Genomic DNA, 15,031 nt, shown 5'->3' on the forward strand with positions numbered 1-15,031 from the left:
GGAAGAGTCATCAGAAGAAAACCTCTTCTACATCCTCACCACAAAAATTGGCGTTTGAACTTTGCAAATGAACATATAGACAAGCCTGATGCATTTTGGAAACAAGTTCTGTAGACCGATGAGGTTAAAATTGAACTTTTTGGCCGGAATGAGCAAAGGTACGTTTGGAGAAGAAGGGGCACAGAATTTAATGAAAAGAACCTCTGTCCAACTGTTAAGCATGGGGGTGGATCAATCATGCTTTGGGGTTGTATTGCAGCCAGTGGCACAGGGAACATCTCACGAGTAGAAGGAAAAATGGATTCAATAAAATTTCAGCAAATTTTGGATGGTAACTTGATGCCATCTGTGAAAAAGCTGAAGTTAAAGAAAGGATGGCTTCTACAAATGGATAATGATCCTAAACACACCTCGAAATCCACGGGGGATTACATCAAGAGGCGTAAACTGAAGGTTTTGCCATGGCCTTCACAATCTCCTGACCTCAACATAATTGAAAATCTATGGATAGACCTTAAAAGAGCAGCGCGTGACAGACAGCCCAGAAATCTCAAAGAACTAGAAGACTTTTGTAAGGAAGAATGGGCAAAGATACCTCAAACAAGAATTGAAAGACTCTTGGCTGGCTACAAAAAGCATTTACAAGCTGTGATACTTGCCAAAGGGGGCAGTACAAGATATTAACACTGCAGGGTGCCCAAACTTTTACAGACGCCATTTTTTTGTTTTCTGTTATTTTGAAAGTGTAAATGATGGAAATAAAATCTAACTTTTGTTGGCATATTATATAAGAATGTCTAATCTGTAATTTGATGCCTTTTGGAGATTTTTCCCTCTTTCCTTAGCTTCTTTATGCACATTAATACACATTTTTACCCGGGGTGCCCAAACTTTCGATCCCCACTGTATATGCTTGTTGGCAGTCACAGTTAAATAAAAAATGTAGTCAGTCCCCTTTCTGCTATGAAAGGGGGATTTCCCTCCCTTGATTCAATGTCAGTACATACATTTGTCATCAGGACTAATTTCTTCAAAACATTAAATATGGTCAATTTGATTCAATCATGACAATGTAATCTTTGAGGATTTTTTTACTAAACAGTATTTAAAGGTATAGAGGGAGAGCTTGTTCAAAAGCTTTTTTTACTGCTTGTTAACAGCTTAAAATGGCATAGGGATATTAGTTGTTCTTCCCAGAGCTTTTAAAATTACAGCCTGGTTTCTCAGGCCCTATATTGGTTTCAGTGCTGGAATCACTGACTATCTTTGCAGAAAATATATGAGTGTATAACAGTTAAAGGAAAATTCATTTTTTTAAATAGCAAGGAAATAAAATTATACATATCCAGATTTGCTACCAAATTAAAATCCTGTCAGTCCTGAAAATAAACAATGTAATGTAGGTTAGAGTAAATTACAAAACCTTAATGGTATAATGTGCTACCCAAAACACCCCCAACAATGACTCAAGGGGTTTGAGGAGATAAGACCCAAGGCTCAAATGGTTTAGAGCAGGGATTCCCAAACTACGGCCCTGCAGTTGTTCAGGAACTACAATTCCCATCATGCCTAGTCATGTATGTGAATGTCAGAGTTTTACAATGCCTCATAGAATGTGTAGTTCTGCAACAGCTGCAGGGCAGTAGTTTGGGAATCCCTGGTTTAGGGTCCTTTACCACGGGCGGTCTCCTTATGTCCGTTTTTCCTCCCATCCGTTTGCGGATGAAAAACGGACATAATGTATGTCTATGGGATTGCGGATGTTAGCAGATGACTATCCGCTGACATCCGTTTTGCGTACATTCCGTTCAGTTCCGTTTTTTGAGACGGAAGAGAACCCTATTTTTCTTCCGTTTAAATAACGGAACGGACGCAAAAACTGATGTCAGCGGTGTCATCCGCTAACGTCCGCAATCCCATAGACATACATTATGTACATTTTTCATCTGCAAACAGATGGATGAAAAACGGATATAGGGAATGGACCCTACAAAAGTGTCATCCGTGTCTGTTTAAAAAAAAAAAAAGTCCCTGAGCGGGAAAAAAAAACGGACCGTGGCGTGTGAAAGGACCCTAAGGGCTCTTTCAGACACTCCGCTCCATCGGCGGACTCCGCCAATCCCCAGTTGAGCAGGAGAATGACAGCTGTTCTCCGCGCTGTGTGCGGAGACACAGCTGTAAGAGCCCCATACATCTCTATGGGGGAATCGGATGGGAACGGACCGTCGGTCCGTTCTCATCCGATCCCATCCGATGCGCTGATGGATGGAAAATAGGGTTTCCATCCATCCAGATTTGACGGATCGGATCGGATGTCAGCGGACATGTCTCCGCTGACATCCGATGCCCCATAGGGATGCATGGGGGGACCGTTCAGATCTGCCAAAAAAACTGACAGGGGGATCTGAACGGTCTGCCTGTGTAAAAGGGGCCTTATAGTATCTAAAAAGCCAGAACACAGGTGTATTTTAAGATCAGGCACATTGAAGAAGAAAGGAATTAGACATAGAATGCCCCACCTAAAAAAAAGCTCAGTAAATTACATTTTTGTCCCTGAATATTTCCATGCATAAAAGAATCATGAGTACTGTAAAATTTTAAAAAGAATTTGCAAATAGCAGAATTATCATATAGTAACAGTCTAATGATTGCTGAATGTCTACTTTTCTGAAGTCTGGGAATCAAGTGAATGCAATCACAACAATTAGCCTATCTAAAAGGCGAAATTAAGCGTTTTTACCTCTTAATGATTGCAATGCATAAGCCTGCTGTGTTTAAAGGGACTTCTTCCAATTGTAAAGTGACTGTTTCTTTCCCAAGATGCTTAGCTGACTGTATCTGTGTAAGCATCTGAGTTATCAAAGAAAGGCTGGGTTGAGATAATTGTTCTAATCCATTCAGGCAGACCCAAGCTCCTGAGGAATTAAAAGGATAAATATAGTCACAAAACAATACAAATTAATTAGGCTGGTGCCTTACAAACTAATATCTTATCATTTTATTATACCACATTTCAGTGGATACCACTGATGGTAAAAACACACAGATAAATTTATGCACACAGAATATAATTAGTGCAAATTTCAACCTTTTAGTTTGAGTGCATTATAATGGTAATAATACAGAGAAGTAAGTAACATACTGTACTTTGCACATCTAAGTAAACATAGAGGCTGCTTTACTAAAACATTTGAAAATGTTAGCGCTGTAAAATATATGAAGATTCCCTTCAATTATCCAATTATGTTAAAAAGTCCCTGTTTACTTTTTCATCTGCGCATTATTGGATAATTGAAGTGAATATTTACACAGTTTATTACAGGAACATTCTCAAATCCTTTAGTAAATCAGTCACATAGTCTTAGAAAAATATCTAAAATTAAATATTTAACTATCTACCTTACTTTAACGAATGATGAATTCAGCGTAATTTGGACTGCTAAGAGATGTAGAGGACAGTTAGATGTACATTAGACTTCCACTATATATTGTTTATCACAGGTATTTATATAGCTACACCAGTTTATGCTGTGCCTTACATATTGTATATTGACATCAGTCCCTGCCCTCAAGGAGCTTAAAATCTAAGGTCCAAGTTTCACATGTACACATACTAAAGCCAATTTAGACAGGAGACAATAAACCTACCAGCATGTCCTGGAGTGTGGGAAGAAACTGGAGTAACCAGAAGAAACTAATTGAAGCACAGGGATAACATTCAAACTCCAAGCAGGTAGTGTCCTAGTTGGGATTCCAATCTAAGAACCCAGTACCAAACTACAAATAAGATGAATATCAGAAAGATCTGACAAAAATCTTAAAGCCATCATTTCATGAATGCAAACTTTATGAATGCCAACTTTGGCAAATTAAACAACTATGGCAACTCAGATTCAATTTCTTGAATACCAGTACCTAGGTTTATTCTTGACGGAACTGTGTCCTTTGCCTTTTTTGCCCATTGTACTCTATGTTTATCAATCAAACGAATAGCTCTTGGCCTATACATGTGAACCTGAACCTTAACTGATGCACTATGGCCAAAGGTATGTAGACATCCCACCAAATTGTTGGGTTCAGGTGATTCCAATGAAGGGAATTGTTAATGCTAGAGCATGCAGATACATTTTAGACAATTGCTTCCAATCTTGTGGCAATAGTTTGTAAATGCCCTTTCTCCTATACGAATGACTGTGCCCCCATGCACAAAGTCAAGTCCATAAAGACATACTTTGATGATACTGGTGTGAAGGAACTGGAGTGGCTTTCACACAGCCCTGACTTCAACCTTACTGAACATCTTTAGGATGAATTGAAATGACATTCGTAAGCTGAATTGATGCCAATTTCCACAGATACACTCCAAATTGTGTGGAAAGCTTTCCCAGAAGAGGAAAAGATGGTTTTGAAATAGGATTCCAATAATTTCACATAGGTGTGATGGTCAAATGTCCAAAGATATTTGGCCATATACAGTGGGGAAAAATAATTATTTGATCCCATGCAAATTTTGTAAGTTTGCCCACTTAAAAAGAAATGGTGAGTCTAAAATGTTTATCATAGGTGTATTTTACCACTTAAAGACCAGCTGCCGCAGATATACTGCGGCAGGCTGGCTCTCCTGTGCAAACCGCCGTATGGGTATGTCGGCTCGCGGGAACGGGTCATTAGTGTGTTTGCGCGTCGCCAGTGGCGCGATCGTGCACCCAATCTCTAGCCCTGCAGCTAACCAACAGGTCTGGCGGCTGGCGATCACTACAGGGACTGACAGAAGGTGGTGGGCCATTGTAAACACGGCACACCGCTCATCTGTCACCTGATTGAAACAGGGCTCCTGTGTTCCTGTTATTTCGGAACACAGGAGCCCTGTTTTCTATCCACCAAGTATGGCCCGCACAGTTAGAATCACCCCCTAGGTACACATTTAACCCTTTGATCGCCCCTGGTGTTAGCCCCTTCCCTGCCAGTGTCATTATTACAGTAACAGTGCATATTTTAGCACCTATTACTGTAGTAAGGTCACTGGTCCCCCCAAAAGTGTCAGTTAGGGGTGTGATCTGTCTGCTGCAATGTCGTAATCCCTCTAAAAATCGCAGATCGCCACCATTACTAGTAATAACTTTTGCGCAAACCAATCAAATACACTTTTTGGGATTTTTTTACCAAAAATATGTGACAAAATACAAATTGGCCAAAAATTATGAAAACATTAGATTTTTAAATTAAAGAAATGATCAAATACCACCAAAAGAAAGCTATGTTTGTGGAGAAAAAAAGGACATCAATTTTATTTGGGTACAGCATGGCACGACCGCGCAGTTGTCAGGTAAAGTAACGCAGTGCCGACTCGCAAAAAATGGCCTGGTCATTAAGGGGGCAAATCCTTCCGGTTCAGAAGTGGTTAAATGATAGAGACAGAATATGAACCAAAAATCCAGAAAAAAAACACATGAAACAAATGCTATAAATTGAGTTGCAAATCAGTGACTAAAATAAGTATTTGATCCCCAAGCAAAACATGACTTAGTACTTGGCGGAGAAACCCTTGTTGGCAAGCACAGAGGTAAGATGTTTCTTGTAGTTGGTGACCAGGTTTGCACACATCTCAGGAGGAATTTTGGTCCACTCCTCTTTACAGATCTAAATCCTTAAGGTGACTTGGCTGTCTTTTGGCAACTCTAAGTTTCAGCTCCCTCTATACATTTTCTATAGGATTAAGGTCTAGAGACTGACTAGGCCACTCTGTGACCTTAATGTGCTTCTTCTTGAGCCACTCCTTTGTTGCCTTGGCAGTATGTTTTGGGTCATTGTCATGCTGAAAGACCCAGCCGCAACTCATCTTCAGTGTTCTGGCAGAGGGAAGAAGGTTCTCATCCAAGATTTTACAATACATGGCCCTGTCTATTGGCCCCTCAATGCTGCAAAGGCTATAAATTAAGTTGCAGTTCATTGAGTAAAATAAGTATTTGATCCCCAAGCAAAAGATAACTTAATACTTCGTGGAGAAACCCTTGTTTGCAAGCACAGAGGTAAGAGATGTCGTGGCATACCTATCTCGCATTTTCTGGATACCTTATTGGCCTTTACAAGATACCTTGCTGGATATGCAGGATGCCTTGACTGGTATTTAGAATGGTTATCTTAAACAAAATGTCTTTTGAGTTAATCTCATTTTACTTTGATTTCTTTACATGTGTCACTGAGCTTGCAAAGGCTAAGAATATATCAGATGACCGAAACAGTGGAAATTCCCTACCTCTCAGAATATCAACTCTGTCTGGACAGCTGACCACAAAGCCAATAATATCTTCTAAAAAGCCCCTTTGGAACTTTTATTGAGCGTCACCAAGAAATTTCGCTTATGACAGAGAATCACGATCTAGATTGACATAATGCTTACTATAATTAGTTGTTAACTTTGATTGGATAAAAGATGTTAATGACAACCCATTTCTTGTACGTCAGATTGTAATGACAAACCCATTTTGGAGTATATTTAAACTCCAGCAATGCTGTAATAAATCAGGTCACTATGATTCAGCCATCTTGAGTCTTGTCTGATCTCATTATATATATATAGCTATATATTGTCTGATTTGGTATCACTGACTAACAGGTAACAGGTATTTTGTACCTGAGAAAAATTCCACAACAGAGGTTTCTTGTAGTTAATTACCAGATGTGCACACAACTCAGGAGGGTTTTGGTCCACTCTTCTTTATAGGTCTTCTCTAAACCTTTAGCAGAGAAACAGCCCCAAAACATCATGTTTCCACCTCTGTGCTTGACTGTAGGGATGGTGTTTTTAGGGTCATAGTCAACATTTTTCTTCCCCTATACACGGCAAGTCAAGGAAATGCCAAAGAGTTCAATTTTGGTCTCATCTGACCAAAGCACCTTCTCCCAATCCTTCTCTGAATCATTTAGAAGTTCATTGGTATGACTGTACATGTCCCTTCTTGAGGAGGGAGACTTGCCGTGTTTGGAGGAAGAAAAATGCTGACTATAACCCAAGTAACACCATCCCTACAGTCAAGCACAGGGGTGGAAACATTATGCTTTAGGGATGTTTCTCTGCTAAAGGTTTAGAGAAAATCTGTAAAGAAGAGTGGACCAAAATCCCTCCTGAGATGTGTGCAAATCTGGTAATTAACTACAAGAAACGTCTTACCTCTGTGCTTACTAACAAGGGTTTCTCCACCAAGTATTAAGTTATGTTTTGCCTGGGAATCAAATACTTCTTTTACTCAATGAACTGCAACTTAATTTACAGCATTTGTTTTATGTGTTTTTTTTTCTGGATTTTTAGTTTGCTTTTATCATTTAAAATACACCTATGATAAAAAAAATTATAGACCCTTAATTTTTTTGCAAGTGGGCAAACTTACAAAATCTGCAGGGGATCAAATAATTATTTTCCCCCACTGTAGTTTACATATAGTCTGCTGAGAAAAAAAATACAACAAATAGGCAGCTTAGAATATTGCAATACAAACCTTGAAGCTGTTAATGTTTAAGGGTTGATTTACAACAGACAAAATGGCTGTTCACTTTGCAAGAGAATTTTCACTTTGTAAAGTTATTTTCCCTTAGCTAACTGAATGAGATAAAGCTCTGCTGATTTCCATCATCCAATTATGTGCAAGCAAATATATATATATATATATATATACTGTATATATACACCGTATATAAATAAATATATATATATATATATATATATTTTTTTTTTTTTTTCTTCACAAGTGATTGGATATGCTTTGCAAAGTGAATATTTACCACATTTAGTAAGTTAATGAAAAATTCCCTTGCAAAATGAACAGCCTATTTGCCTTTAGTAAATCAACCCCTTTAGGTCAATTAACTAATATATGATAAATGTTAACATATTGGCAAATAGCAGTGCATTATAGCTTATTAAATGGAGCAATGTCTAGCTACAATGATCATTCACAAACTTACAAACTTCCTTTCCATCCTTCATATAGCTTGTTTGTGATGCATTAATCTGTTTTTAAAGGACAGATTACTAAATATAAACAGTAAAAATAAAACTGAGCAAACTAAAAGCAAAATGTTCATTGATATTGAATTAATATGCCTTGTACATTTTAATAAACTGTATTACAATTTATTTTTATAGCCTTTTTCCAGTATATAGCCCTATTACATTTGCCAGCATTTACTGAAGAGGAATGCAGTTCCATTTTCTATTACTATATTCTGCACACAGCTTGAAAAATATCTGCTTATAATGTTTCCTGGTGCAAATGCAATTAAAAATTCCACCTCTGCTCGATTAATCTTAGTGACCATCACAGTCATTTGTAAATTACCATCTGCTTTCCTTGTGTGTGTTCAGGATAATCAGATATGTGCTGTACACAATTAGCATGCCACAGGCCCTGTGTTCAATCTAAAACGTTATTTTATTATAAAAAGATTTCATCTGCACTCCTGCCCCTCAGCTGCCAACATGTCCACAAGACTTATTTGTGGAAGTGTAACGGCTAATTGAAATTGTATTACTCTAATGGATAGGATTCCCTTTAACATTAAATCACTGTAGCAGGAGGTTTCACAAATTAGCCCATGGACACAGCTTTTGCTGGAAACACATCCTGAGCAGAATAATGTAATTCTTCATGTTAACAACGGTCAGGACTGTTACAGAAAATTTACCGCTAAAGGCGACACTGTGTTTCAAGTTACTTCTCTTGCAAGCTATTTATGTGACAAAAGAAATATTCTTGGGGCGCTTTTATATTATTATTTGAATGTCCTGCATTTAAAAAGAGACACAGTGGAAAAGGATTATTTACTTTTAAAGTAATGCTGTAGACATACACCTTTGGGTCCTTTCACACGGGCTTTCCGCTCGACAGACTCACTTTTGCTAAGCGGGGGATCGATCCGCCAATCCCCACTGATCAGGCAGTTGACAGGTCTGTCTCTGCTCACTGTGCTGAGATGGACCTATCAGAGCCCCGCTCTCCTTTATGGGAGAGGCTGTCCATTTTCATCCGATCCTATCCGATCCGATCCGATCCTCAAGGTGGATGGAAAATACGGTTTCCATATGTCTGGATTTCACGGACAGGATCGGATAGCAGGGGGTGTCAGCAGACATGTCACCACTGACATCTGCCGCTCCATAGGGGTGCATGGAACATCTGATCAGGTCTACCTGAAAAACTGACAGCCCTTGTGAAAGGACCCTTTCTGTCAAATGTGTCAATTGAGGCAGTAAATGAATTCCATTAGAAAGAGGCATTTCTGTATGGGTTCTTTGAGTATTCAAGTATATATTTAACCCTCTGAAAAAAATTCAGACCAAGCAGAAATGAACACCCCCACTCAAAAAAAAGTATATTTACTTGTACAGTGAGGACCTAACTAGGCCTCGAATGACTGTAATCAAAGTGACCACTGTGCCTGCTCCACTGTAACCATACATCCCAGATAGCAAGGACAACTTGCCACAAATTTGTGGCAGTTTTGAATTGTAAGTCTTGTTAACTTGCTGTAAATTTTCACAGGCAAGTTGTACCCTTGCAGAGCACTTGAAGCACAAGTTCTAGTTGACACTATTCCAGATTGTAGCAAATTTGCATGGCAAGTCTCTAGCAAGAGCAAAGTTGCAGTGGTGAGTCTACAACAAGAGCTCTTCAAGTCTACAGCATAAAAATTCAGCCACAGTGACCCCTGTGGTTGGATGACTATTGCACAACATAACTGAGCCAGAACTTGAAGCAGACTTGCAGAATGTTTGCAAATAAAGTTGATCTGTAGTCATGCAATGTGGACTTGCTGCCACTTGGGAAGCCTGGCAGGTCTAGCAATAACTTAGCAAGTCATTTTCACACATGCAGCTCAATTGCTTGCTAGCTGGGATGCTGAGTCTTCACAAACAGTTAAAAATGCTCAGTCTTCACAAACATTCCGTAGACAGCTGTAAAAACCTGACAGAATCACAAAATTGTAAACATTTTGTCTTAGGACTTATTAATACATTAAAATATCAAACATGAATAGGAGTATGACATAGGTAATGGACACTGCCTTCAAAGATTCCCTCTCTAACAATTACATTTTTGAGAAGAGTGTGAACAAATAATCTCCTATAACAGCATGGTTGATATGCATGGGCCAACTCCCCTCCTCTTTGTGCTTGTTGTCTATAATTGCACTTGCTAGACACTGGGGTTGATTTACTAAAACTGGAGAGTAAACACTTTGGCGCAGCTGTGCAGGGTAGCCAATCAGCTTCTAACTTCAGCTTGTTCCAATTAGGCCTAGAAGCAATTCAGAGCTGCATCAAATTTTGCACTCTCCACTGTTAGTAAATCAACCCCTTTGTGCATACATTTTAGGCAAAATGTATGGCCTAATCATTTTAGTTAAAGTAACTTTAAGGCCAAAACTTTTTTGTTTTTTTAAATATTTTTATTTTATTATTATTAAATCAAATTTGTTTTTTTTCTCTGACTGTGTCTGTTTGGGAAGATTTAGGAAGAGGGCAGTTAGAGGAAAAAAAATTCTCACTTGGATTGCTATCACTGTAACAGGTATCCCAATTAGATTACGTCTTTTCTTGTTGCAGTGACAATGAATGGAAAAAGGGAAAGGGGTTTCAAGGGACCCCATTTTCCTACTTTTTCCTCATGGGAGGGCTGCAGATAGGCAGTTTCTAGCTCCCCCCTGTATAGAGCGTTTCGGCGGGAGATACAGAGGTTGGAGGATTCTGATTGGCTAAAAATAGCTGCCTGCGGAAGGTCAGGTGACCGAAGTTTCTGGAACCGAGGCAGGCTATATATAGGAGTGGGAGCGAGGGCGTGGAGTCAGTCGCCTCAGAAGATCAGCCGGAGCGAAGCTTCAGGATGAAGACATTACTTCGCCAGCTGCTGGAGAAGGCTGAAGCTGAGGGAGGAGAGAAGTGGCTGCGGCGCTGCTTGGAGCTGAAGGCAGAAGAAGAGACGGAAGAAGGATGGCCGCAAAGAAGAGACTTGCCTGAAGGAAAGAAGAGGACAGCGGAGGGAGAAGCCAGCGGTGACTGAAGAAGAGGCGGGAAGAGAGGCAGGCCGAGCGGAGGACAGCGGGGCAAAAAGGAGGTGACTGCAGGAGAAAACATGACGGACCGGAACGCTACAGGACCGGGACTGGAACAACAAGAGAGTGCCGCAACTACCGAAGAGCGGCTGAAGAGAAGAAGGACGCCAAGAAGACAATACAGCCCACCGGTGGAAGAACGGAAGGCTGGAAGAAGGCGGGGAAGTCAAGAAGCAGCGAGAGAAGAAGAGGCGGGTGCAGCGTCGTGGCAACATGAAGTAACAGAGGCCGGAGCTGTCGGAGGGAGGTCCACTGCTGGCCTCAGTGGCAGCTGCCGGAGGAGCGATAGAGAAGACAGCCCTTTGTATTGGCCGGCAGAAGAAATGCAGGTTTTGGAAGAACCGGGTACTGCCGGGCCGGGTGAGTTAAATGTGGCTATATTTGAAAACTTGAACCAGTCCTTAAATCTTATAGTCAATTCCTTAAATAGTCTACACAGTAAAGTACAACCTGGGAATGTATCTTCAGTGTGGCAAAACCCTGAGGAGGGGAAATTGGTGCCAGAGAGATCAACAGGTTTCAGAGAGAAAGTACCTGAAATTGTGTTGAAGGAAAGTATGCCCTGTTCACCTTCTCCTCTGGGCTTTCACCTGGGTGCAGGTATTAAGGAAAAGATTTGGAATGGGGAATTCGTGGATATCTTATCCCTACTTCCATCTAGCAAGGAATTCCTAAAGCCGGAGAAAAATGATGAGGATAGGCGAAGACCGGTTGCTAAAACTTTTAGTAACTGGCTGCAGGCTTTCTGCATATTTGCAGGTGTATTGTGTGAAAAACAGCCTAGTAAAGCAGTGGGCCTTTTCCATCATGTGGAAATCATTCTTGAGGCATACAAGAATTTTGGAGGTGTTGGTTGGTTTTCATACAATGAATCTTTCCGGCAAAAGTTGTCTGTGCATAAAGAGCTACAGTGGGGTTGTAAAGATGTGGGTCTGTGGCTTAACCTATTAAACCCACAGAGACCACAAATTGCCAGACCAGTGAGTATGGGAGCAAATCAGGTCACAAGTTATAAGAAAGGTATATGCTTTGCATTTAATGATTCTAATTGTAAGTGGCTACATAATTGCCATTTTAGACACGAGTGTGCTTTTTGCGCTGGAGCGCATAGCGTGTCTAAATGTTTTAAAAAGATGGCAGCCAATACTCATTCAGAAAAAGAGCCATTTCTTAAGGGGCAAACTCCTGGTGAACCTGCAAGAAATGCAAACATGGCTGTGCAAATACCCAGATCAACAGAGGGCCAACATACTTTATGAGGGTTTTGCAGAGGGTTTTAGACTACCTATCTTTGAAGGAAAAGGTTGTATAAAGGTGAGAAATTTAAAGTCAATTGAGGAATTACCGCATATAGTAGAAGACAAAATAAATAAAGAAATTGCAGCGGGTAGGGTTGCAGGCCCATTCTGTAATCCACCATTTAATAACTTTAGAATTTCTCCTTTGGGTATCCTGCCGAAGAAAGAGCTGAATAAATTTAGGCTAATCCATCACTTATCTTTTCCCTTGGGCAGTTCCCTTAATGACCAGATAGACCCGAACGATTGTTCGGTGGAATATGCTTCATTTGAACAGGCGATAGTTTTGTTGAGGGAACTGGGCAAGGGAGCACTGATGAGCAAAGCTGATATTTTGTCAGCATTTAGGTTGTTACCCATTCTCCTGAGTTGTTTCAACTCACTAGGTTTCATGTTTAAAGATACATTTTATTTTGACATGTTTCTACCTATGGGGTGCTCATTATCGTGTGCATATTTTGAAACATTCGCCACCTTTCTGGAATGGGTTTTGAAAGAAAAATCAGGTTCCAAATATACAATGCATTATGTGGACGATTTTTTATTTCTGGGCCCAAAAAATTCTAGTGGCTGTTTACAGCTATTAAACTCGTTCAGAGATATTTGTGCCCAGTTCAACATCCCACTAGCTGAAGAAAAAACTGTACCTCCTTCTCAAAAATTAGAATTTTTGGGAATTTTGATAGATTCAAATAGCATGGAATTTAGATTACCTAAGAACAAGTTGGATAAAATTTACAATCTCATCTTAATATTGATTAGGAAGAAAAAGGTTTTGCTGAAAGAACTGCAAAAGCTTTTGGGTAATCTGGCCTTTGCTACTAGAATCCTGCCAGTTGGGAGAATATACTCAAGGCGTATGTATCTTAAAATGGCAGGATTGAAAAGTCCATTTTCGCATATTAGGCTGACTCAGGATATTCGTGAGGATATGCTGATATGGACACTTGTTTTGCAAACATTTAATGGTAGAACAGTGATCCAAGAAGAATTCATTACAGACTCACAATTCTGTTTGTTCACGGATGCAGCAGGTTCTATCGGGTTCTCGGCCATTTGGAGAAATGAGTGGTGTGCAGAGAGATGGCCGGAAAAATGGAAAGTAAAAGGTCTGTTACAAAACATTGTATTGTTGGAAATATTTCCAGTCATAGTGGCAGTAGAGATTTGGGGACGGAAGTTTCAGAACAGGAGAATCCTATTGAGTACGGATAATAAGGGAGTATTATTCGCAATAAATTGTTTAAATTCTAGATCACAACCAGTTATTTCAATGATTCGATATTTAGTTTCCAGGTGCCTGTTGTATAACATTTGGTTAAAAGCTCGCTATATTCCAGGTAAACTAAATGTTATTGCTGACGCTCTCTCACGTTTACAGATGAGCAAATTCTTCGAACTGGTGCCGGAGGCCAACAAAGTGGGTATGAAATGTCCCGGGCATCTATGGGACTTAGTTTAGTCCAAGAGAATATTCGTAACTCCCTGGCGTACTCAACATCGAAAAGCTATTGTAGCTCCTGGTCACTGTGGTTATCATTCTTACATGAGACCAATAATGGACGGATGGCAATTTCAGAGAGATTGGTATTGTGTTTCCTCGAATCTTTACTTCAAAAGAAATGGTCTTGGTCACATGTTAACAAAACCTTATATGGAGTATCGTATTTTATGAAACTGAAGGGTTTTGAGTCTATATTATCCTTCTTTTCGGTACAGCAAGCTTTAAAAGGATACAAAAAGAAACAAACTAGGATAAATTATCAAGGCCCAATCTCTCTGAATAACCTAATAAATATTTGTAAATATGCTGATAGAGTATGTTTTTCAGAATATGAAGTTAAATTGTTGAGAGCAGCATTTTCTGTTTTTTGTTTTTTTTTGCAGCCTTTCGAATATCAGAATTGGTTCCTAGATCGAAAAAAGATGAGGGTGGTTTGTTATTTGAGGATGTAGTTTTTGAAAAGGATAAATTAAAATGAATTTTGCGCAAGTCTAAGACAGACCAGTCAGGTAAGGGGACATGGATATTACTAGGAAAGTGTACAGTGGAATCCATATGCCCGATAAAAACATTGAAGACATACTTGGAGGTGAGGCCTGGGAAGGGGTCACGGCTCTTTATTCATAGAGATTCGTCTCCTCTGACTGGGTTTCAGTTTCAAAGGATCTTCTGAAAAATTTTAGCTGTCTTAGGGCTGTGCAATAAAGGCTTATCTTGCCACTCATTCAGAATTGGGGCAGCCACGGCTGCGGCAAACTTAGGAATGGGAGGTGATAACATTAAGAAAATTGGCAGGTAGAAGTCAAATGTCTATCAGAGATATGTCAGATCTAACTATGTGCATTCTAATTCCAGGTAAGAAGTTAATAGTTTGGATTGTTGGGCACTCTTATGTCCGCTGGGCCCACAAAAGAGCTGCAGAAAGAATTTATGGAACCAATCTGGATCTGGACCCAAGTTTATTTGAATTATATTGGTGTGGTAAGGGAGGGATGATCTGGGACAATCTGATGACCGAGCTAGGTAGACTGAGTTATGGTTGGCCATTACCGGACATACTGTTAATCCACCTAGGAGGTAATGACATCGGGAGAATAAAAACAGTGAGGCTATTCTTTAA

The 15,031-nt window shown here is 39.8% G+C and overlaps 1 protein-coding gene across 1 annotated transcript in view; it reads right to left on the bottom strand.

The window, feature by feature from the left end:
• Nucleotides 1-15,031, bottom strand: part of LOC309548132 (uncharacterized protein) — a 707,228-nt gene that overhangs the window by 516,165 nt on the left and 176,032 nt on the right. The window contains exon 43 of the mRNA XM_082248097.1: nt 2,741-2,915. Coding sequence (XP_082104223.1) covers nt 2,741-2,915 — 175 coding nt within the window. The remainder of the gene's footprint in view (nt 1-2,740; nt 2,916-15,031) is intronic.

This window comes from Pelophylax lessonae (assembly GCF_965119305.1).
Source record: "Pelophylax lessonae genome assembly, chromosome: 2".
Taxonomy (NCBI): domain Eukaryota; kingdom Metazoa; phylum Chordata; class Amphibia; order Anura; family Ranidae; genus Pelophylax; species Pelophylax lessonae.